This window comes from Ctenocephalides felis, unplaced genomic scaffold (genome assembly GCF_003426905.1).
Source record: "Ctenocephalides felis isolate EL2017-DRISC unplaced genomic scaffold, ASM342690v1 CF-g0.4_SCAFFOLD_01886, whole genome shotgun sequence".
In the NCBI taxonomy this organism is placed as follows: domain Eukaryota; kingdom Metazoa; phylum Arthropoda; class Insecta; order Siphonaptera; family Pulicidae; genus Ctenocephalides; species Ctenocephalides felis.
This window is the reverse complement of record NW_020538040.1, coordinates 53,645,234-53,669,309: the sequence shown is the minus strand read 5'-3', so window position 1 is coordinate 53,669,309 and position 24,076 is coordinate 53,645,234. Positions and strand designations below refer to the sequence as shown.

General features: G+C 29.4%; 1 protein-coding gene and 1 long non-coding RNA gene across 2 annotated transcripts in view; both read right to left on the bottom strand.

The window, feature by feature from the left end:
- Positions 1-581: 581 nt before the first annotated feature.
- Positions 582-937, bottom strand: LOC113376520. The gene is made up of 3 exons (XR_003367037.1): positions 912-937; positions 729-830; positions 582-656 (listed from the first exon to the last, which is right to left on the bottom strand). It is a non-coding gene; the product is annotated as an uncharacterized LOC113376520 (long non-coding RNA).
- A 5,696-nt stretch (positions 938-6,633) lies between these two features.
- Positions 6,634-24,076, bottom strand: part of LOC113376562 (protein tweety-like) — a 61,094-nt gene continuing 43,651 nt past the window's right edge. The window contains exons 3-12 of the mRNA XM_026616524.1: positions 14,451-14,768; positions 13,744-13,921; positions 13,528-13,622; positions 13,107-13,325; positions 12,703-12,969; positions 12,475-12,590; positions 12,025-12,297; positions 11,428-11,670; positions 8,801-9,064; positions 6,634-7,393 (exon numbers count right to left, since the gene is read on the bottom strand). Of these exons, the coding sequence (XP_026472309.1) occupies positions 8,833-9,064; positions 11,428-11,670; positions 12,025-12,297; positions 12,475-12,590; positions 12,703-12,969; positions 13,107-13,325; positions 13,528-13,622; positions 13,744-13,921; positions 14,451-14,591 (1,764 nt within the window). The 5' untranslated portion in view covers positions 14,592-14,768 and the 3' untranslated portion in view covers positions 6,634-7,393; positions 8,801-8,832. The remainder of the gene's footprint in view (positions 7,394-8,800; positions 9,065-11,427; positions 11,671-12,024; positions 12,298-12,474; positions 12,591-12,702; positions 12,970-13,106; positions 13,326-13,527; positions 13,623-13,743; positions 13,922-14,450; positions 14,769-24,076) is intronic.

The window sequence follows — 24,076 nt, the reverse complement described above, 5'->3', positions numbered from 1 at the left end:
ACACAGAAATAAAGTTGTGCAAAAAATAAATGTTCTCCATCACAATGTTATACAGATGAACGCAGAACACAATAATTATTATGAGATTGATTTGAATATAATAGAAAGTTTTGGTTTATTAAATAAGACAAAAAGTAAACTATTAAATGTTATCATGCATATGGATGAATGTTGTAATTAATAGAGTAATAATAGAAATTATTTCTGCCAAACCAGCATAAAAGTTTTTCATGCATAAATCACATATGCCCCGCAGATGTAATTTATTACAACTAGTTGAAGTAAAGATTACTTTTCAAATTGATTTAGCATATTCAAATTAAACATTTTGCTACACCTTCTTCATAAAACATTATATTTGTAACAAAATTATTTTCAATAAATCTTTCAAGTATTTTTTTTACTGCACATTTATAATTTGATGAGCAATAAAAAAAAACTTTTCTATAGTATCATTGAATAGTGAGTATGTGGTTACATAAATGGGCTATGTGATGAAAAAAAAATTACAATGTTATGAATGCCACACACAAACATGGAGTCCAGCACTTCAAATATCAATGTATAACAAAAAAAAAATTCACACTTACATATCAAATGACATTCACAATTCAGTAACAGGAGACAGCAAAAGGTCGAGCACGTGTATTGTATCACTGTAATATAAATGGGATTGGATGAGATCAGAATTAGGCATCAAGTAAAACATTTTATTTGAAAGCAGTTACCTCTATATTAAAAAACCCGCTCGTTAGGAAACACTATGATCTCCAACACACATTTTGTCAAGAATGACTAAACTAAGCGTTTAAATAATATCATTTTTAAACCTGAAAAAAAATGACGAACATTAGAACTCAAATTATTGCACACAAGAGTGTGCCTAAAACTATCGTACAAATACTACTCACCCGCACATTGTCATAAAACCACAAACAAATAAAACTTTAATTTAACATTAAGTTACCGAAAACGTATTAGTTATTATTATTAGTTATTATGTATTTAATATTATTCAGCCACTTTGCAGGTTAAATAATAAAGGTTATGTTGCGAAAACGAAAAGAACGTTTAATAGTTTGATTATGCTTAGTTGTCGAACTTTACCAATTTCAAGATTAGGGTTATGTTATTGCGCAAAAACAGAAAATATTGTAGAATTTATAAAATTATAAACACCGAACTTAATAAGCTCTATAACACGTGAGAATTAAAAAACGACTATATCTGATAGAGATACTAACACAATGAAATGAACATGCCGATTGCCGCTTAATGCCGCTCGGCAAACACACTTTAAGATAGTAGCATTAGCATTAAACATGTTTCTGAACAATGAGCCAATGAGCGGCGCACTATTTCAAACGTTGCTCTAATGAGAAATTTTGTAACAAATTCCTGGTTTCTAGTAGAAACAATTAGTTTCTAGATGCATATATGTCTGCTCAGTATAAAACGTAATTTAAATTTAGGACCATTTCAAATATTTCTGTAATAAGAATTTTGTAGCCATTTCCTGGTTCAAAACTATCAGTTTCTAGGAACATATGTTTTGATTAGTATAAAATGTTATTTTGAATTTAGGACCATGCCAATTGTTCCTCTAATAAGAATTTCTGTGACCAATTTCCTGGTTCAGAAACAGTTTCAATTACATTGTGTGGTTTAGTAGAAATGCTATTTTAAATTTAGGACCATTTCAAATAATTCTCTAATAAGAATTTTTGTGCCATTCCCTGGATTAAAAACTATCAGTTTCTAAGTACAATATGTTCTGATTAGTGTAAAATGTTTTTTAAAATTTAGGACCATGCGATTGTTCTCTAATAAGAATTCCTTGACCAATTCCTGGTTCAGAAACAGTTTCAAGTACATATGCGTGGTTTAGTAGAAATGTTATTTTAAAATTTAGGACCATTTCAAATATTTCTCTAATAAGAATTTTTGTAGCCATTTCCTGGTTCAAAAACTATCAGTTTCTAGGAACATATGTTTTGATTAGTATAAAATGTTATTTTGAAATTTAGGACCATGCCAATTGTTCCTCTAATAAGAATTTCTGTGACTAATTCCTGGTTCAGAAACAGTTTCAAGTTACATATGTGTGGTTTAGTAGATATGTTATTTTAAAATTTAGGTCCATTTCAAATATTTTTCTAATAAGAATTTTTGTAGCCATTTCCTGGATTAAAAACTATCAGTTTCTAGGTACTTATGTTCTGATTAGTGTAAAATGTTATTTTAAAATTTAGGACCATGCGAATTGTTCCTCTAATAAGAATTCCTGTGACCAATTCCTGGTTCAGAAACAGTTTCAAGTTACATATGCGTGGTTTAGTAGAAATGTTATTTTAAAATTTAGGTCCATTTCAAATATTTTTCTAATAAGAATTTTTGTAGCCATTTCCTGGTTCAAAAACTATCAGTTTCTAGGAACATGTGTTTTGATTAGTATAAAATGTTATTTTAAAATTTAGGACCATGCCAATTGTTCCTCTAATAAGAATTTCTGTGACCAATTCCTGGTTCAGAAACAGTTTCAAGTTACATATGCGTGGTTTAGTAGAAATGTTATTTTAAAATTTAGGTCCATTTCAAATATTTTTCTAATAAGAATTTTTGTAGCCATTTCCTGGATTAAAAACTATCAGTTTCTAGGTACTTATGTTCTGATTAGTGTAAAATGTTATTTTAAAATTTAGGACCATGCGAATTGTTCCTCTAATAAGAATTCCTGTGACCAATTCCTGGTTCAGAAACAGTTTCAAGTTACATATGCGTGGTTTAGTAGAAATGTTATTTTAAAATTTAGGTCCATTTCAAATATTTTTCTAATAAGAATCTTTGTAGCCATTTCCTGGTTTAAAACTATCAGTTTCTAGGTACTTATGTTCTGATTAGTGTAAATGTTATTTTAAAATTTAGGACCATGCGAATTGTTCCTCTAATAAGAATTCCTGTGACCAATTCCTGGTTCAGAAACAGTTTCAAGTTACATATGCGTGGTTTAGTAGAAATGTTATTTTAAAATTTAGGTCCATTTCAAATATTTTTCTAATAAGAATCTTTGTAGCCATTTCCTGGTTTAAAAACTATCAGTTTCTAGGTACTTATGTTCTGATTAGTGTAAAATGTTATTTTAAAATTTAGGACCATGCGAATTGTTCCTCTAATAAGAATTCCTGTGACCAATTCCTGGTTCAGAAACAGTTTCAAGGTACATATACGTGGTTTAGTAGAAATGTTATTTTAAAATTTAGGACCATTTCAAATATTTTTCTAATAAGAATTTTTGTATTCATTTCCTAGATTAAAAACTATCAGTTCCTAGGTACTTATGTTCTGATTAGTGTAAAATGTTATTTTAAATTTAGGACCATGCGAATTGTTCCTCTAATAAGAATTCCTGTGACCAATTCCTGGTTCAGAAACAGTTTCAAGGTACATATACGTGGTTTAGTAGAAATGTTATTTTAAAATTTAGGACCATTTCAAATATTTTTCTAATAAGAATTTTTGTATTCATTTCCTAGATTAAAAACTATCAGTTTCTAGATACATATATGTTCTGATTAGTGTAAAATGTTATTTTAAAATTTAGGACCATGCTAATTGTTTCTCTAATAAGAATTTCAGTGACCAATTCCTGGTTCAGAAACAGTTTCAAGGTATATATATATATGTTGTTTAGTAGAAATGCTATTTTAAAATGTAGGACCATTTCAAATATTTCTCTAATAAGAATTTTTGTACCCATTTCCTGGTTCAAAAACTATCAGTTTCTAGGTACAATATGTTCTGATTAGTGCAAAATGTTATTTTAAAATTTAGGACCATGCCAATTGTTTCTTGAATAAGAATTTTTGTAGCCAATTCCTGGTTCAAAAACAGTTTCTAGCTACATATATGTTATGCTTAGTAGAAAATGTTATTCTAAAATTTAGGACCATTTCTATTGTTTCTTCATTTAGAATTTCTGTGAACAATTCCTGGTTCAAAAACTATCTGTTTTTAGGTACATATATGTTATGTTTAGTAGAAAATGTTATTTTCTGAAAAGAAATTATTCTTAGTCCATTTTCATGCTAAAGTTATTAGTACAACTTTGGTATATCTGAAAATGTTACATATAAAAATTATAAGAACAAAGCAGAAAAAAAGAATTAAATTAAATATACATATTATATTATCATAATGTTATAAATAATTATAAAATCTTATAAAGGGTAGATATAAATATTTCTAAATCATAATATAACTAGAAGTAAAATCTATTTCAATTTGATCATACACATCAGATCGTTAATACAATAATTTTCATGACAAATAGAGCCACATATCAAATAATGTTATCAAATATGTGCTAAAGAATTGAATTGTAAAATTATTCATTAAATGTTAATATAACATTTTACATTCTTTTTTGGGGTAATAGAATCACTCTTATAATAATCAAGTCGACGGCCATTCTGGAATAAATGAGCCGTTATTGAGGTCATTTTAACTTCACTACTCCGAATTTATTTACATATAAATATGTTTAGTATAATTTTAAAACAATTTCTACAAAATATACTAAACATGATTACAATATACTCTATTGAAAATCGTCTCCGATTAAGATATTTTCTATTTTATTCATTTATTGTGCTATTTACTCTATAGTTATTTGAGCGAAATTTAAATATTTAAATTTCATTAATAGTCAATAATTCAGACTAGTTCAATATGGATCATCAATCCACAAAGGTAAATGGTTTGATTTTCTTGCTCTGAGATAAAATATTAGTAATTTAATTACAGTCTCATCAAAATTTGGTGGAATGTATTAATCAATGTTTGCTTGGTTTATTGGAAAATATGTATAGATCAATGCTTTATTATACTTAAATAGATATTGTGTAAATGCAAAGTCTTTCAACAAAACAAAGTTCAATTATATATACACTCATATAAAGTCTAATTGTAAGTATAAAAAATTAGGCTACATGTTTAGTTTATTCAATTCTAACATTATCCTTCAATAAATCTGATTCAAATAAGATTCATAATAAAATCTTAATGTAGGACTCCTTAGAATAATAATTTTAAAAAACCTTCTATAATATTTTTAAAATTTTTTTACAAATAACTCCCGTAAATTGGTACACATGTATTTCAGAGAACATTCTTTTGCATAGCAGTGTAAGTATTAAATTAAGAACGGCACTGATATAAAAGTTACACTGTTCACAGTCATATTCATTTTTTTTATCTAGTATCATTTATTTGATGTTCATTATTGTAATATATTATAATAGATATTTTGATGTATGAGAACAAACAATTAAGTCAAATAAATATTATGTGAGCGATACTATCCAAAGAGAAGCACCTTACATAATTTGATATTCTTTGTTGATGTTATATGACAATTTTTACATTTATTATATTAGATACCATTTAATATTTTTGTACTGTTATAAATTTACAAAATTACAAAACGTAGCCAAAGGCTAGGCAGTTATAATTATTGATTAGGATAATACTGTTATCTTCGATGAGTATAGACTGCAACATGACTGATGTTATTTCAATTGCATTATTTCTAAAGAAACCTTATAAAGCCCTTGTTTTATATTGTTATTCTAATTAAAAAAAAACGTGACAACAATTATATACAAATCAACAGACAATTTAATTACACTATATTTTTTAAACCATTGTCACCACATAAGACTATTCATATTTTTGAATGTGCGTTTTCCAAGTTAGACATGTGCAGGTAAAGATAACAGCATGTTTATGTTATGTACCAAATGATGATAGCAAATGATGTAAATTGTTCCCTGTTTTATTTAGTTTCCAAACTAACCAATTGGTCAGCTTTTTTTTTAAAAAAAAAATGATCACAGAGATTCTTCTAATGTGCAAAAATTTATGACAGAGGTAGAAATAGTTGATTTCTAATTTGCCATAAGTTTCATTTGATTCAAATTTTAATGACTTTGATATATTGTTAAGTGTAAAGCTTGATCATTCAGATGCATATAGTTTACACATTTAAACAAAACACTGAATTTGATGAATTATTAAATATTTATCAGTAAAATTAGCATATGATATTCCCACAGCACAAAAAACATGTTCAGAAACTAAAAATTGTCAATAGAGTACAAAAACTAAAATTCTTTTTCATAAGTGAATACATGCAAACTTATTTGATTAACAATACAGTACAATTTAATATCAATTGCATGCATTAAATGTCTGTAAAATTGCTACACGCAACTGCAAGCTAAATAATAACTAAAAAATAGTGATAATCATATGATGAATAAAATCAAATTATTTAATATGTGAATAATATTAGTGTACCATTTACATGAACATTTATTCGAAATATATCCGGGTAATATATTTCTTATATAAATTATGATGCTAAAATAGCACTAAATTTTCACATTTATTTCTCTGCAAATAGTACATCTTGCAGAATCAATCCTTTTTAATTAGACGCTTATTATTTCAATAATTTATCAATTAAAAATATATTACTTTTAGAAACAATATATCACCAGATAATAAGATGCATCAATTCTGTGAGTATGGAGAATAAAAAGCAATATATAATTAAATAATGATTCTAATTCTAATTGCTTACAGAATTGTGTAGCTCAACAATTTTCATATAAATAAAAATCCTTCCAAGCATGTGTTTTCTATGAGAAAATATAAAAAAGGCATTTTTCATCTAAATGTTCTAACTTTGATACTAGTAAATATATCAACCAAAATAAACTGTTCATGTTTTGTTATAGATATTGACTAAAACTCCATTTTAAAAATAGTACAGAGAACGATTTAATTATATCAGATCATTGTTTTATTAATAAAACTTCTCATATATTATCTGCTCGATCAAAATGAAAAATGAGATAGTCGCCTGCGGACAAAATTCGCTTACAATTCTGTGACTGCATACAATTCGCTGTTCTGGTTTTGACCAGTACGTTGCATCGTCCTATAGTGCAAATGCGGATCTACCGGTGGAGCGGTTGGCGCTATAGGCACTTTTGCTGGTCGTTGAAGGGACCTATACGCCGCAAAGTTCTTGGCATTTAACGGCTGATTCTGATCCGAGGTTGTGACCGCGTTGGATGCTTTTGGCGGAGCCTCTTGCGGAATATCGGGTAGCGGTTGACTCAAAATAGATATAGACTGCTGCGGCCGTCTGCCCAACGAGTTGAATTTATCAGTCGGCGTTGTTCGAGCGCCGAAACGTGTGCCGTGTCGCAAGGTCGCACAGTTGTTTTGCACGGATGGACAGCGGACTGCTTTGGGACCGAAACTTGCATACTTCGGATCAAAACGGTTGATGCCCCCTTCAGTGGTAGTCACATCCCGCGGATCCCTGGGTAAGAAAACGATAAAAACTCAGGTAAAAATTGGCATTTCAATATATTTTATACTGATAATGATCTTTGTAGGGCTTTCAAAACCGTATTAAAATCTGAATACCGGTATTCGATATTTGAAATTTTAATCACGGGATCCCGGTATTAATAGCGGTATTATCAATGAAAATTTTACTAGTCATATTTTTAGTTACTGCAGTTGTTTTATTGACATATTAACATTATTATTGTTTTAAAATGAGTACATATTAATTATTTTATCACATAGATAATAAGAGTAGATAGATACAAGAAAAAACTTGCAAGTAAACAATTATATATTAACTTCTATGTTACACTTTACATATAATAGGCTCGAATGGAATTATATATTTAATAACTTATATTTTGTTTATTAAAATATGCTTCTAAAAATTATAAACAATCAATTGCTCAATCTTCAAGCGAGGGCCGAATTTTAGTACAAATATAACACGCCGAAAAAGTCTTTCCTCATGCTACACTTGTCGGCACAATTGTCATAAAGAAATAATACGAGTACATGATTAGTCGATATGAATTAGTACTTAGTATAGGGTATTTAGTTTATAAACAAATCATAAATAGATATCAGCACTTCACAAAGGCTTATAGAAAATTATTGTATTTACTGATTGCCTAATAAATAAATAAAATTATTCTATATGAACGATTTCTAAGAATCTGCAACGAGACCAATATTATCATTGATTATCAAACAATTTATCACTCAATGATTTGACTTGTAAATTTTTATAAGTTATAAAAAATAATGAATACGATAATACGAATGATTGAAAGGAAGATATACAATATAGAGTATTATAACGTGTCGACTGTATATTTTGTTTAAAATATCATTGATAACGAATTAGATATGAAGACAATGCACGTGGACGACTAATACTTTGTATAAATGGGTTCCATTCATTAGATCGTATATAATATATAAACAATCGCTTTATCTTGCCGGCATCGACAAGATGTGTCATACTGGACTGAGCCGAGTCGGCAATACACAAATAAAATGTAAAACTCGTGTATGTGTATTGTGTAAGTTAAATTTTTAACAAAATTTTCGTAATCCCGAAATACCGGTATTTTTAGTATCAATACCGGTATTGAATACCGGACAAAAATCGTCCGGGATCCCGGTATTCGGGATCACGGAATCCCGGTATTGTAAGCCATAGATCTTTGTCTTTTGGACTTAATATCATTGTGTACGAAATATACATAAAATAGAACTCTCATATTGAGAAAGCTATGACAATTTAGTTGGCAAACGTGAACAATTCGTAATTTTATATTACATTCTGGATTATTGAAGCTTCCAATTGAAAAAATTCAATAGAGACAAAAAATCAAATTGTTACAATTGGTACCTTGGGGGCGAGGCACCGCAGGCGACTGAATCTCAGTAGAAATCAGATGATTCGAGAGTCTTGCATTGCTTGCTCAAAGTCGCGTACTTCCCATTGTTGGGTCCTCCCGCTCCGCTTCCGAAATGCGACGGCGGTGAGTGTCCATGAGACGGCAGCCGTCCGAGCGTATGCGATCCATGCGAAGCGTGTGTTCGGTGCCCGATATGACCGAGATGACCGGCTCCGTCGACCCTATGACTGTTTCGTGACAGGGATCTGTCATGTCTGTTGGGGACATTTAAATAGTTACAGGAAATATATATTTCAAACAAAAACTAATATCCGATTCAACTACGTTTAATTAGTGTCATGAGCAAGAGTTTTCCAATGATTTTGAAGATATTTTTGTGCTTGCCGCATCGAGAAACTTGCGTCATTCATTTGTATTCGAAACATGTACCTATTCTGACAGATATTGATCCAAGTTTAGGATATTTTAAATTTTGTTGAATAATTTAATAAACATCGATAGAGCAGCACATATAAAAATTATGTAATTAATTTTGGAATGTTTTGCTACATGCGCTTGTGAATAATTGTGTGAAAATACTTTTTAATATAAAAATCTTTTTCAACATTATGAACTAGAATTTCTGAACATGAGTATGTAATGTAATATTCAATTAGTTAAGAAAATGTTTATTAAAAAATAAAAATATAATCAACACCTATTGTTTTTGTAGCTTGTTAAAGCAACAATCAATGTGATCGAACAGATATAAAATAAAATGCGATTTCTAATCAGTTTGAATCAGAAGTTTTGCAAATGTAATTAAGTATTTGCTATGATTGTTAACAATTGAATATAAGCGGTTGTAATATAAGCTGATTTTGTTTTATGTACAAAATTTGTTGATAAATTTATAATTATAATATATATATATATATATATATATATATATATATATATATATATATATATATGTTTAATTTAAGTTTAATAATCGGGCGTAACATCAATAAAAATAGTATGAGTTTTTTTAAAAAATTTATTTATTTAAAATCCATACGTTTCGGCTAGCATCTTAGCCATCATTCAGTGGTAATCAAGTTAAAATTTTGTATCCTAATATAGCATATGATTATTAGGATACAAAATTTTAACTTGATTACCACTGAATGATGGCTAAGATGCTAGCCGAAACGTATGGATTTTAAATAAATAAATTTTTTAAAAAAACTCATACTATTTTTATTGATGTTACGCCCGATTATTAAACTCAAATTAAACATATATATCAACATCAAATTCAAGACTATTCAAAAATATATATATATATATATACAAGATTGAACATTCTATTTACATTTCTCCATGCATTGCATGTTAATTATAATATATATATATATATATATATATATATATATGTATGTATGTATGTATTTATTTATTATGTGTTGTACGTATGTATTTGTATAAAAATATGTACAAAACGATTAAAGGAACAACAGCTCATAGGCATCTCACTAATGCATAGCTTTGCAATCAATTTGTGGCAAAACCTCAATTATTCAAGGGCTTATTTTATTTACATGAAATATCTATTTAAGATCCATTACCAATAGTGAGTAAACAGTTTTATGAAACAAATATTGAAAACAGCAATTTTGAAAAGCAACTAAACTGCAGGCAATCTAAACATTCATCAATAGACCTAATGAACCAATAAATTCTTTGTAAATATCAATCTGTTCAGCAAAATTTTAAAACCATATGTTTTTCATGTTATCGAAAGAAGAATATTATTACAAAAAATGCACTTTCATAGAGACTTTTAGTTTGAATTCTTTGCGAACAGATTAATAAATTACATTTCTATTCACATATCACAAGCTATATATACTTATCAAAACCAGTCAGATATGTAAAAGAAAAAAAAATAGAAATAGAAACTAATTAAAATTTAAAACAAAATTAATTTAAAAAAAAATTAAATAGCGGTTTGTGATTCATGTACTTATCAATAAAATTTAATTTTTCTGTGATTATAATATATTCATTTGTAATTATCAATAATTTAAAGCATCCTGTGTCACTACAAACTTTTTTAGGAGTTTTTAAATTAAAATTTATGATTATAAGTTTTATAATAGGTTTTGTAATTTATTGATTATAAGTTTTGTAATAGTAATTATATAATATTTGTTAAACTTGAATGTGACTGCTTTAATGTCTAGCAACCCCAACGAATTATGTCAAATACCGTCATATACATCTCCAGAGGAATATAAATGAATCAAAGAATGCAATTTATAACTAATTCGAAAATACATAAGGTACTAAATCGCGATTTTGAATAATATTTAAGCAACCTTCACATAAATAAAAATACTCTCACTTGTTCGCTATTTGATATAAAGAAAGAGCCTTTAGGTTAGTATCCTTTTATCATTTCTGAAAATAGAAACTACTATCTTCACTACTACATAGAACGTAATGTAAAATTATATAGTGAATAGTATATCTTTTTCTTATTTTCGTAAAAAACGCATGTACCTCTCATAAATTATTTGCAGGTTAGGTAGATTTCAAAGAATAATAATAAATAAAAGTAGAAAAAATCAAAATTCAGAAAAGAATAGCATGCCTGAACGATGACGAAGAGTCTTGTGACATGTCGTGCTTGTCAAAAGCATGCGTGCCGTAAGCAGGCGGCGGCGTGCAAGGTGGTGCTACAGGTTGATGCATTGGCGTGCAGGGTGGACGAGGTAACGACCCTGCTTGCTGTTGATGCTGATTGCTTCGCTGCAGCGTACGCGCCGCCACTGCTTGGCTTGCCTGCTGCGGGGGTAGGAACGGATCCGCTTCATCAACAGTGGTGTAATCTCTTCTGCAGATAAAATTACCATAATTATTGAATTCGGTGCTGTAGGTTATTATTACTTAAGGCAAATTACAATTTGTCATACACATGAAAATATTAAGAAACCTTATGAATAGTAACGGAAAAATACTTATGGAACTTGAAACTTTAATTTTATGTTTTGAAAAGATGCAAAAAATCATTTTGGTTTTCTGTTTTGTCAGCAAAATAACAATATTTTTAAATTCAGCTACAACTTTTAGAATAATATGATCATATTTTATAAGTTTTACTTATTGAGAATTATTGAGAGAATTATCGAAAAAACTAATATGTTAATCAGTACGAAAAAACTAATAAATGAAATCGCTAGCAACTCACTTTTTTCTGATATAAATCCACGTGTGCGAATCGACCCAAACCATAACCGTAAGCAAAAATGCAGCCAGAAGTCCAGCAGCTAGCATAAGTGCGAGTCCCATAAGTCCACCATCGCACAATGAACGCGAAGCAGTCAAAAAATGCCCATGCACTGCTCTGCAGTCCAGGAGAGCAGTCAACCCGGTCAAAAGGCGTTCGCATGAGTTGAGATCAGTTGTAAGTGCGGCAAGACGAGGTTTTAAACCCGAGGTTTGAAATAATTCTAAAGATATCCTGAAAAAATACACATTATAATAGAGAAGAATATACATTTAAGTCACGCCAAACTACAATCTAATTTAAATAATTAACCCTTACTACAAATTTAAGTAAACATTAAATACTGATATTCATATATATATATATATATATATATATATATATATATATATATTCTATAAGTTAACATACTTAGACACAATTGTCAAGCTGCTTCGAGCAGCAGCAACAGCTTTCTGAGATTCCCTCAAACGTTGAGTAAATGGATTAGCCCTGGCGCTCTCGCACTGGGTGTAATAAAGCAATACCTATATAAAAACAAAATTAAAACAATTAAACAATTTGTTTATATATAATAAAAAATTCTCGCACATCTTTTCTGAAAAGCAAAACATTTATTTAATTTAAACCATCATTTACCTCCGGTGGCAAGTATGGCGGTGCTTGGCTAGCTAGATATGCAGCAGGATCCATGCAGAGGTCGGCCAATGCTACGGAGCTAGACAAATATAGGCCTGATAACAACCAACTTGCAGTGACAGCCAAGAGACCGCTGACACTGAAGGTGATTAAAGCGCAACGTGAATGTCTAGCAACCCCAACCAGTAGTATGGCACAGAGAGATAACAGTACGGCGAGTGCAGCTAAGGTGGTCGGCCAACGAATTGACTCCCAATATTCGAAATCCTGAAAAGTCAAATGATAATAGTATCTCCACAAAAATGTGTTCAAAGGATTCAACAGAAAATTGGAATCGGGATGTGACGCTACGTATATTATATAGGCGGCAACTAAATCTATTAAAAAATAATAATGAAGTAAACACCTACATTCAGAGTGGCGGCGAGTGAAATGCCACCGAGCGGTCGTCTCATGTCTCCCGCCGCACCGGCTGCGACTGAAGTATTGCCCTGCACAATTCTTAGCGCTGCCTGTAGCGCAGCCCCTGCTGATATATCACGCACAGGGCCATCGAAGATGTCCTCTAACTCTAAGAGTTGAGGACGGACGCGACTCGTCAGTGTCGATTCCAATTGAGATGTCTAGAAAGATGCAGAAATTAAGGTACGGTTTAATATCAACATCATATATTTATGCTTAATGTCAATGATAATGTTCATTATCGTGATGAAATTCGTTTATTCTTGCAAGTAATTACAATTCCATCATAGGTAAGAAATGTATGAGCACGCTTTAAATATTTTACAAGTACTACAATATCTGTGACATGCAAGGAAAGCTCACCTGATTCCACACTGAAGTAACTAAGGCATCGACTTGCCTTCCAGACGAAAGTACTTGCAGCAATGCGTTGTGTAAGTCATCGTTTCCATAAAGACCTTTTTTAAACATAAATGTCTTTATTAATCAACAATCATTGATAAATCAAATATATAACATTCTTTTAATCCTTATTACTTCGTCTCGGACTATTTTAGTTTATTAATTAAGTCTCTTTACCTAATCCTATGGCGCCGCAACAGAGCACTGTAATGAGGCTTAAAACAACTTTTAAACACGTTATAGATTTGGCAGGCCGAGGTTTTCTGTCGCAGCACCTCGTAAGCAGGTACAGCAAAAGCCCCAAAAGACATAAAATCAATAGCGACGCGGGCACGGACGCTAATATGCCCAAACTCTGCAATTAAAATTAAATCATTATAAAATAATCAAAGCAACTCACTAAGCCAACAAAACTATGATTTCAACGGATACCGTATAATGAAAACACGCGCAAAACATATTCATTTCTTAAAGATAATCAGTTTCATTTTATGGTTTACTAGATGCAGGTATATTGCAAATATGAACATATATCACAGCACTTTGGCCAATCGAATACAAATAGTTATAAAAATAATGATTTGACAAATAATGTGATAAGTGAATAAAATTTTTGGTGTTTTTATCAGATTTTATTTATTTAATAACAAAAAATTTATAATAATAACTATCATATTTAGAGAAAATGTCAAGAAGTGTATCATTTTATCATTCTTTACATTTCTTCCTATTTTTTTTTATTATTATTAGATCCACTAATGATCCAGACGTCGCAACGTTTGACATAATAAAGTTCAAATTAACAGTAAAGCATAACGTTCAGAATCAATATATTATTTTATGATAGTTAAGTTGAACAATGCAAGTATTTTAGCGCAACTTACTTCGAGGTAAACGTCACTCGTAGGATCGAACGTGTCATTGACGCGATGTAGTGTGATATTGAGATGAGGCAATCTATGGAGCAACCTCGCGAGCCGTGGAGGTTCGAACTGGTCGTCCAAAGGAGAAGGACTGAGCCCCATTTCGCCGACCCGCTACGCCTGCTTTCAGAGCTACACGGATAAAATATCCGGTCAAGCCGTGACTGATTCCTTTGCCAGTTAGACCCGGTGTGATATAAGTTTAGCGCTAGTTAAAAGCGCAAATTATTTGACGCTGAGACGCCGCACATAGCGTCTTCCACATTATGACCATTTATTCTGAAAATTAAACAAAATACATGATGTCTATGTAACTTAATAATTACATACAAAATACCCAGACTATTTCCAAAACATGCTCAGATCATTAGTTTTGCACTTTGAAATGGCAACCTTTATATTACAATATACAGAAATTTGAAATAATGACACACTAATTTACTTAAAATGGCCAATAATGCAGTGTACTTCAAAGTTTATATTCAATTCGGTAAGTCATTTATCAAATATGTACTTTAGTCCAGTCATTTGGTGCAAAAAAGGCTGTTGCCGGTACAGTACTCCGGGAATTCTGAAAATTGGTAATCTCATAGATTTCGAGGTGCTCTTTACGGAAATCAACTTTGCCACCTCAAATTTGAACGGCAAGTTGCCGCCATATTAAAAAAATGGCGTCAAAAAACAGCTTTTTTAAAATATCTACTTTCTGGCTCAATCTACGATAAAAGTATCTATGTACGAATTAAACTAGAGAAAATTTCCTACAATTCCTTAGAAAACCAATTTAATATTGGAAATATTAATTATTAGAAAGAATGTGGTCAAGTACGAAGTGCTGTCATATATGGACAGATTTGATACTACGGCGAGAGCAGCAAAGACTTTGAGGCGGCCGTACTCTCAAACTATCAATTTTACAAAAAAAACGGTTTTCTAAGGAATTGTAGGAAATTTTCTCTAGTTTAATTCGTACATAGATACTTTTATCGTAGATTGAGCCAGGAAGTAGATATTTTAAAAAAGCTGTTTTTTGACGCCATTTTTTTAATATGGCGGCAACTTGCCGTTCAAATTTGAGGTGGCAAAGTTGATTTCCGTAAAGAGCACCTCGAAATCTATGAGATTACCAATTTTCAGAATTCCCGGAGTACTGTACCGGCAAGACGACCAAATGACTGGACTATTTTAGAGTTTCAAAGAACAATATTCAGTGACTGCGATGTAACGTTAGAAAGCAAATAAATACTTCAAAAACTGTATTTGAAATAATATCGAAAGTAAGAAAAGCACTATATATATAGAGAAGAGATTGATACATTTTAATATATACAGAGCAAAGAATTTTATAAAACATAAAATACTATTAATTCGAATCTTTTTTAAAAAATATTTTGACCTAATTTAACAGAAAGAAGACTCGGTAATTTATTTAATGAGGTCTATAAGACGGTTCGTTTTATAACAGCGTGATCTAAATATTATTTCTCAATAGGCATGTTATAACAAGGAAATAACTATTTCAATTGGTGATTACTTAAATGATTTGACAAATAAGTAAGAGTTATGATTTCTTAACGCACATGAAATATTTGATTTTAATTCATGCAGACAATAACTAATCAAACAATACAAATTTGAACAATGTTCGTCTTAGAGACCACTTTAAGAAAAAATGAAAGCAATTCAAAGCTTTGTCTTTGCAGTTCCAAACATTGGCAGAAGTTCTGCACAATGTCAGAATTGAAGTTTATTACGCTTTTAAAATCTTGTCGCTCTCAATTAACCTGTCGCAATTATGAACTACTTCGTTTATTTAAGTTTATTTAAGATCTAAAATTGTTACAAAAACCTTAAAAAACGTTAATTAAAACTATGTTAATTTTTAATACTTTTTACGAAGCGAGAGGCGACAAAATGGTAACTCAATAATAGAAAACACTTATTAAAAATTCATTAAAGAGTAAGAATAATTTCTGACATAATAATGACAATTTGTTTTTTTTAGTCGAAGACGACAAAGTAAATGGAAAGTGAAACACCGTACATTATTCGAATAACTTGGTATCAAAAATTCTATAGTATCTACTCTTTGTGATATATCATACATAACAATTGGTCAATTGAATTGAAGTTGAAAAAAGCGGAAGGGAGATATTTGACAACCTAATATTACCTACATTCACTTATACTCATAAAAATTACGTTCATTACAATGGTCGATAGAGCGCAAAAATTAAATAAAATTTATGAATAACCAAATATTGTAAATAAAAAAATGCACATATTCAAATTTTTATATTTTAAAATTTAATATCTATTTTTAAAATCTCTTCGGTAGCTATTAACAGATTTTTATAACTGCTTCTTCGTCCCAGACTATCATCAATGAGCTAAACCGATCGGATAGTTCAGTAAATGTAATTTCCTGCTGGTTTGTTGAACCGTCAAGGGATTGATGGCAACTAGTCCAGACTATCTATATATCCCTAGTCATACAATACAAATTGAAGCCATTTAAATCAATTATAAATATGAATTGTATTTCGTTGTCTTATATATTGCCAGAATTCATATTACATAGTTTCTCAATAATAAAAATATAACAAAAAATTATGAAGAACATATAAAATGATTGAGCATTAAGCGGCTATTAAACATAATAAAATAGGGTGTTTGTTATAAAGTTAAAATTGAAAAATATAGCGACAGTTTCTAGTTTCGCCTGAAACGTACCTTCTATTATCGGTGTTTGTTGTTGATGTACTATACTTACAATTAGTTCATTTTTGTTAGATATTAATAATAAAAGTTATTTAATACAGTAATAGATATTTAATATAATAATGAGATTGTGAAATATTCAGTGTTGCACACAAGCTAAGTGTTTGTAAAGCAAGCGCAAGTCAAAAATATGAAAATTAATTTCCATTGATTATTATAAGTCAAATTACCTAACAGAAATACTAAAAAGACTTTAACAGTGAATAATATACATTTTATTAATTATGTGAAACAAACTGAAAATGTGTCCAAAGATAGTCGCCCATATTTTGCGATATGTTGTGACTCATTTCACTGTAAATATCATCAAAAAGCCGATCATTTGTTTGGATACGTGGGACAAATATATTATCAACCGCAGATATCATAAAGGAACTGTGCATAAGATAAACTCATTTAGAAAAAAGAGGACAAAAAATGCAAAACGTCGGAAAAAGAAGATAAAGTGACCTCTAATATTGTATCGTGATATTATTCAGTTTCATAGCGTAATTGTCTATATTCAAACAAAAAGAAATCAAACATCTATTCCTCTAAATGGAAATCCATTCATTATCTAATATTATTATAAAACTTATATTTTTTTGCCAAATGTTAGATCTAATTCTGAGCAGAGAAATGAACGTAATGCACTTTGGCTTATGCATTATTACTATGCTTATGTTACATGGACATGAGATAAGACCAACGAAACTGCACCAAAAGTTAATTAATTTAGTTAAACTGTCTTTACTAAGAACTAGGGGGATAAATACGAGGGAAAAACAAGCAAAGCAACATCCAAAGACGTTATGCGGGTTATGCAGTCACTTTGCTGTTACTATCCACAGAATATTTTGCTGCACCAAAACGAATTACAAAAGATTAAAAGAATGTCTTTGTAAAAAAAAATCTATAACTTATAAATAACGATTATAACTTATTATTACATAAAATTATTTTTATGCGATAAAATATATTAATATTACGTCGATTTAATTAATAATTTCTTACGAAAAACAGACGTTTTATAATAGCCCGAGTGTACTAAACGAAGAAACTGTCACAACATAGTTATACGTGGGTTATCCTTGAAGAACATCCCAAGTTGATAAATTTTAAGTAAAAGCTATTGATGTTCTTATATGACTTCATTCGGACTATTTATAATAAAACTAAGCAACCATACAAAATATGAATATAAAATCCTCTTATCGCTAAAAAATTCAAACTATATAAACTTTGATTCAAGAAAAAAATGTAATAATTTATTGACAATGTTTTTAGAGTATATTATTAAAAAGAAAAATTACTATGTGAGTAGCGTCATTTAATTCCTTTAACGGATTGGACGCTTTAATTCCATTTAATGGATGTATTAAAATATCCACAAGTAATTCTAAAAAAGTATTACATTACACAATTTATAATTTAGAACAGTATAGAATTAAATGCAAATACGCGGTTTGAAATATGATTATCAATGTATATATTCTAAAATTGTAAACCATTAGAAGCAATGCATAACTAATTTTAATATGAGTAACATTTAAATATAAATATAATTTAATTTAACAACATATAAAACAACACAAGGTATATAAAATATATACCTAATATATTTCAAGTTCGTATTGGAAACTATATACATGTCTCATTTTTTAAATTTATAATAATGTTTTAAATTTTTACAAACTGCACAAAATAAGATGAAACAACTCAATTATAAGAACACATAAATCGCAATAAATGATCTTTTTATGGTTAATAATATAATTTGATATTTACTAAAGTTAGAAAAATTTACAGTTTCCGGAAAGATTATTATCTATCAGGTTCTGACATTTATGCAACTTATCTATATTGAAATAGTTAATTTCCAGATTAACTTAACAACATTTGTGTTGAAAAAGAGAGAATATCTAAATATTAACTACAATGGAGATGAACTATAGAATTACGAATAAAAAGTTGAAATGATAAAAAGCTTAAAGATTCTGAATTAATAAAGATAACAAATGCACAATAAATAAGTAAATAACAATCAATATCAAATAGCAATCTTTCTTTCAATTCTTCTCTCAAATAGTAGCCATTTTTTCATTATAAATCGGAACACACAAGAAAAAGCTTATTGAAAATTTGTTTATCCTGTTGATTATGTATTTATATAGACACGACCTACATAAAATTATTATCATCCACAAATGCAGCCTTGAACGTCACATATTAAGACTATACCACTTTGTCATTACATTGACGTTTTTTTATTATTTGAACAGCGATAACAACTTAAGGGTCCTAAAAGCTATCGTTAAGATTTTATTTAAATAGTTGTACTTTCTCTAAAAGAATTTCTTTCTTTACAATATTTTTTTATTATTGGAGCAATGCTAAGTAAGGGCATTTCCATTTGAAAACATATTGCTGTTTTCACTTCCAAGTAAAAAGCCATCTCACTACAACTCGACAGCAGCAACAAAACATAAAAAAAAATTTATGCCGAAAGGTTGCCGAAATCTGGTTTATGATAAAGGAAGTGCGTTGTGATATAACTAGTGGCAATAAATGTAGTTTGAAATGAGATACGTGAATCCGTCTCGGCTGACTTTTAGCAATTTGAAGTGTTGCTATTGAGCCAATATCGTTCCAGCGGATGTTCTGTAGTTTAAGTACAAACGACAATATATCCGTATGATAACGAATAACGACAATTAGAAACAAGAACGAAGAAAACATTATAATATATCGTATTTTATTCGACAGATCTGTGCACTTAATACAAGAAAAAAATAATTTATCAATTATCCTCTTACTTTATTCTTGCTATTTATTAAATATTATACTAGTTTAATAAAGACGCTAAATAGTTTTGCGAGCTTTTGTAACATCGATATTACTCAAAGTTGATAATGATATGAAAAATACACATTTATCTTTACCATAAAATATATTTATTTACCACAAAAGTAAATACAAAAATTTTGAATTTTCAATAGCTTTCTTTAGAAATAAAATTGAAAGAGTTTATCGAAGAGATTAATAATAGTTTATGAAATCAAATCCGTCGAAATTAATACAGAAAACCTTAAAACTGAACCATTACGAGGTGGCAAATATCTGAGCTTAAAAAGTGGGACTAAAATAGTTCATATTTTATGATTCCGAAACACCGAAAAACATAGTTAACGAAATAAACGATCGCACGACTGAAAAATTGTCTTGGCTTTGTTTGAATTATTCGAACTATTATAGTTCGAGAATTATATTTGAGATCAATTTCTACACTCAACGTTTCAAGCATAGCTGATAGTTGTACGTGACTTGGATTCATTCAACTTTTTGAGTACTTTAAATAACCGATATATATTTTTCATTATAAATTCAACAGCTATGTATAAATCACAATTCAATTCAAATATACAGAAATACTTCAACTCGTTATTATTTAATAATTTTCAATTAATCACAGTGCATGAAAATATATTATAAGCTTTTAAAGTTACGAACGGTCAATTAAAATTAATCACAAACATTGCTGAGATGAAGCATCAATTGTGTAATTGTAATTAATTTGTGTTTGTCGCATCACAAAAGCGGCTCGTTATCTTCTACAAAATATTTCAAGTGACTAAGAAGAAATGCTCTTCAAATAACATTACTATGGCGATCATCGGAGCGACGATGATAAGCGCATAGGGTTTTTCTATTATAAGATAGTCGGGTTGCATGGGAGTGGTTGGATACTAGCCTAACATTTTTCATGGCTGTAGTAATATAAATTATTAACTTCCCGAAGGAGAAGTTTATGTTTTCATCAAAAAATTCGATTCGCCAATTTTATGTTTTCTCGACGATTCAAGCCATTCTGAATCGAATGAGACCAAATTTGGAAAAAGTATGTGTGTGTGTATGTGTATGTGAACAGATTTTTTGCCGTAAATCGACGTTTTCTCGAAAACGGCTGAGCCGATTTCAAAAATTTAAAAGCCATTCGATGTTTCTCGACGAGGACGTTTGCGGGACGATCAGCCGAGACGTTTCTTTATTAATAGCAAAAAAGTGAAAAATTTTTCGTCCACGTTTTAGCCCGCAATTCTGAACCGATTATGAAAATTCAAAAACCGTTCGAAAGATATTGATTGGGAATCGTGCTGATTAGTTTTTGGTAAAAATCGGCTGGGCCGTTTTCTTGTAATAAAGTGTTAGAAAAAATTTTTCGACGAATTTTATTATTATTTTTTTGACGGTAGATACTATAGTCTTCTAGATCATACTAAAATATTACGGCCCTACGACAATTGGTTTAACTTTGAAAATTCGTCAAAGTTTGCAAAAATCGGTATCGTTTTTTTGGCATTTGTCAAAATTAGACATTTTATCGACGTTTTCTCAAAAACGCCTGAACCGATTTCAGAAATTTAAAAGCCATTTGATGTATTTCGATGAGGACTATCGTTTGTCAGTTTTGTGCGACAATCTGCCAAGCCGTTTCTTTATAATTTAAAAAAAGTGTTAAACTTTTCGTCCACATTTAAGCTCATCCTACCGAACCCATTTTAAAAAATCAAAATGTGTTCGAAAGATATTAGTTGGGAAAATCTACCGAGCCGTTTTCTTGTAATTAATTGTTGAAAAAAAAAATTAAGCCGATTTTTATGGAATTTTTTTTAACGATATATATCATGGTCTTATAAAACTTACTGTAATATCACGGCCTTACGACAAGTAGTTTAATTTTAAAAATTCATCAAAGTTTGAGAAAATGAGTAGTTTTTTTGACGTTAGTTAAAATTAAAATTATACAATTTACTAGGTTTAACTATATAGTACTTGGTCTTAATAAACATACTAAACCATTAAAATCTTACGGAAACTGGTTTAAATATAATAATTGCTGATTTTTGAAAATGCTCCGCGTTAACGTGTTCATTCGTTTTCAATTATGTGTAATAAATCCACTCCTAAATTAATTTATTTTTTATTGAATAAGTCGATTATTTACACATATCGGGAGTTCATGTAACTTGCCTCAAGGCTAAATACCAATACCAACTAGTTTTTTGATAGACTAGTATGAACATTGTATTATAAAAGATAACTATTTATAAATTATAATTATAATCACGTGTACATTTCATGAAACAAATTTTATTTTCGCTCTAGAATTTTTATATTTCTAAAAATACGTAGTAATCTAACAAAGATATAATTTCTCAAATTAGTACTTGCTCGATTTAATCTAAAGCGCAAATATATGTTTCAAATAATTTGAACTCTAAGAAGTTCTTAATGAATAATTTATGATGTAATATAAGCAAGGTTGAAATAAAATTATTTGCAAGCCAATGAAACCGCACCAAGAGCTTGAGAGTATGAGATTATATAATTTTTTTTAACAACTACAGGAAAACATGCATAAGTAACTATGATAGCTTTAATATTATTACTATTACTACCTAATATTATTATTAATAATATTATTATTAATAAGATTATTATTAATAATATTATTATTATCAATGTTATCATTAATATTCTTTAACATATATTTTCTCACTATTTTTCTGAATACTTTTTAATTTCTTTCTTTAGTTTTAAAATTTATAAAATTATAATTATCTATTAAAAAAGATTTTATTTATTATATTATGTACTTCAATAGTAAGAACGTAAATTCGAACAATAATAACAACAACGACGTTTATTAATGACGCATAGTTTATTAATAAAAACAAGTTATTTTTTTCAAAAATTTCAAAATTCTCGAAAATTTTTGAAGCTTTTTAAAAATTTCAATTTTCGTTAAGGGAAGTTCTAGCAAATTGCATTAAAGCACGATGCCATGCACCATTAGTTTTGAATAATTATCTAATTGCAGCTGTTGATGCTGTAATGATAAGATTACAAATGCTGATAAATTTTAATATTGAGATATAACTCTTATTCAGTATACTATGCATGACAATCATGGCTTATAAATGTCAACCAATTATTGGCTGGTTTATATATGCTTAATATTAACTATGTTTTTAAATAAGCAATCAGAGCCTTGAGGTTCAATAAGATTGCCAGCTGACGCTATATAATAACGTTCAGGAAAATTTCTTAGGTTTTATCAAATAGACATTTTTTCTTCAATTTTTTATGAAGTTGAATTCATAAGTAGATTACGAGTTCCTCTTTTCTCATGGTACTTTGTGCTTCTTTCTTTAATGGCGTCTTGTAACTCAATGTTTCTAGGAGTGAGTTCACATAGTATATAGCTCTTACAATTAGTATTTTATTTTGCACTCTCTATATTATTATTATACTAGATGCTATATGGAAATAATAGCTTATCTTATATATAAAAATGGAGCTCTCTTTCAAATGTCCGAATAAAACTCGAAAACGGCTGAATCGATTTGGCCAGTCTTAGTCTTGAAAACTTCGTGCCAATCCAGAGAAAGTCCAAAAGGTGAGAAATTATTTCAAATCCGCGTAGAAACTTTACATTTTTAATTTGAAAATTTTTATAGAAGCGTAATTTAAATAAAACAATCGACGGTGGCAATTTCGTGAAATGTCAAACGCTTTTGACAGATGATGTTCAATTACGTTTAATAGGATGTTTTACGCGAATATTATTTATTTATGATAAATTTGTAGTAAGTAGTTTTGTTTGTAGTTTTATTTATATATAAAAACGTTAGTAAACGGGCCGCAAGTGTTACTAGAGACTCAAAATATAAACTTTTTTGATATGTTAATATGAAAATGCACTTTTTGGCATATTTTTCTCAAACACGGTGCTCTGAAAGATCTCATTTGTATAATTATATACT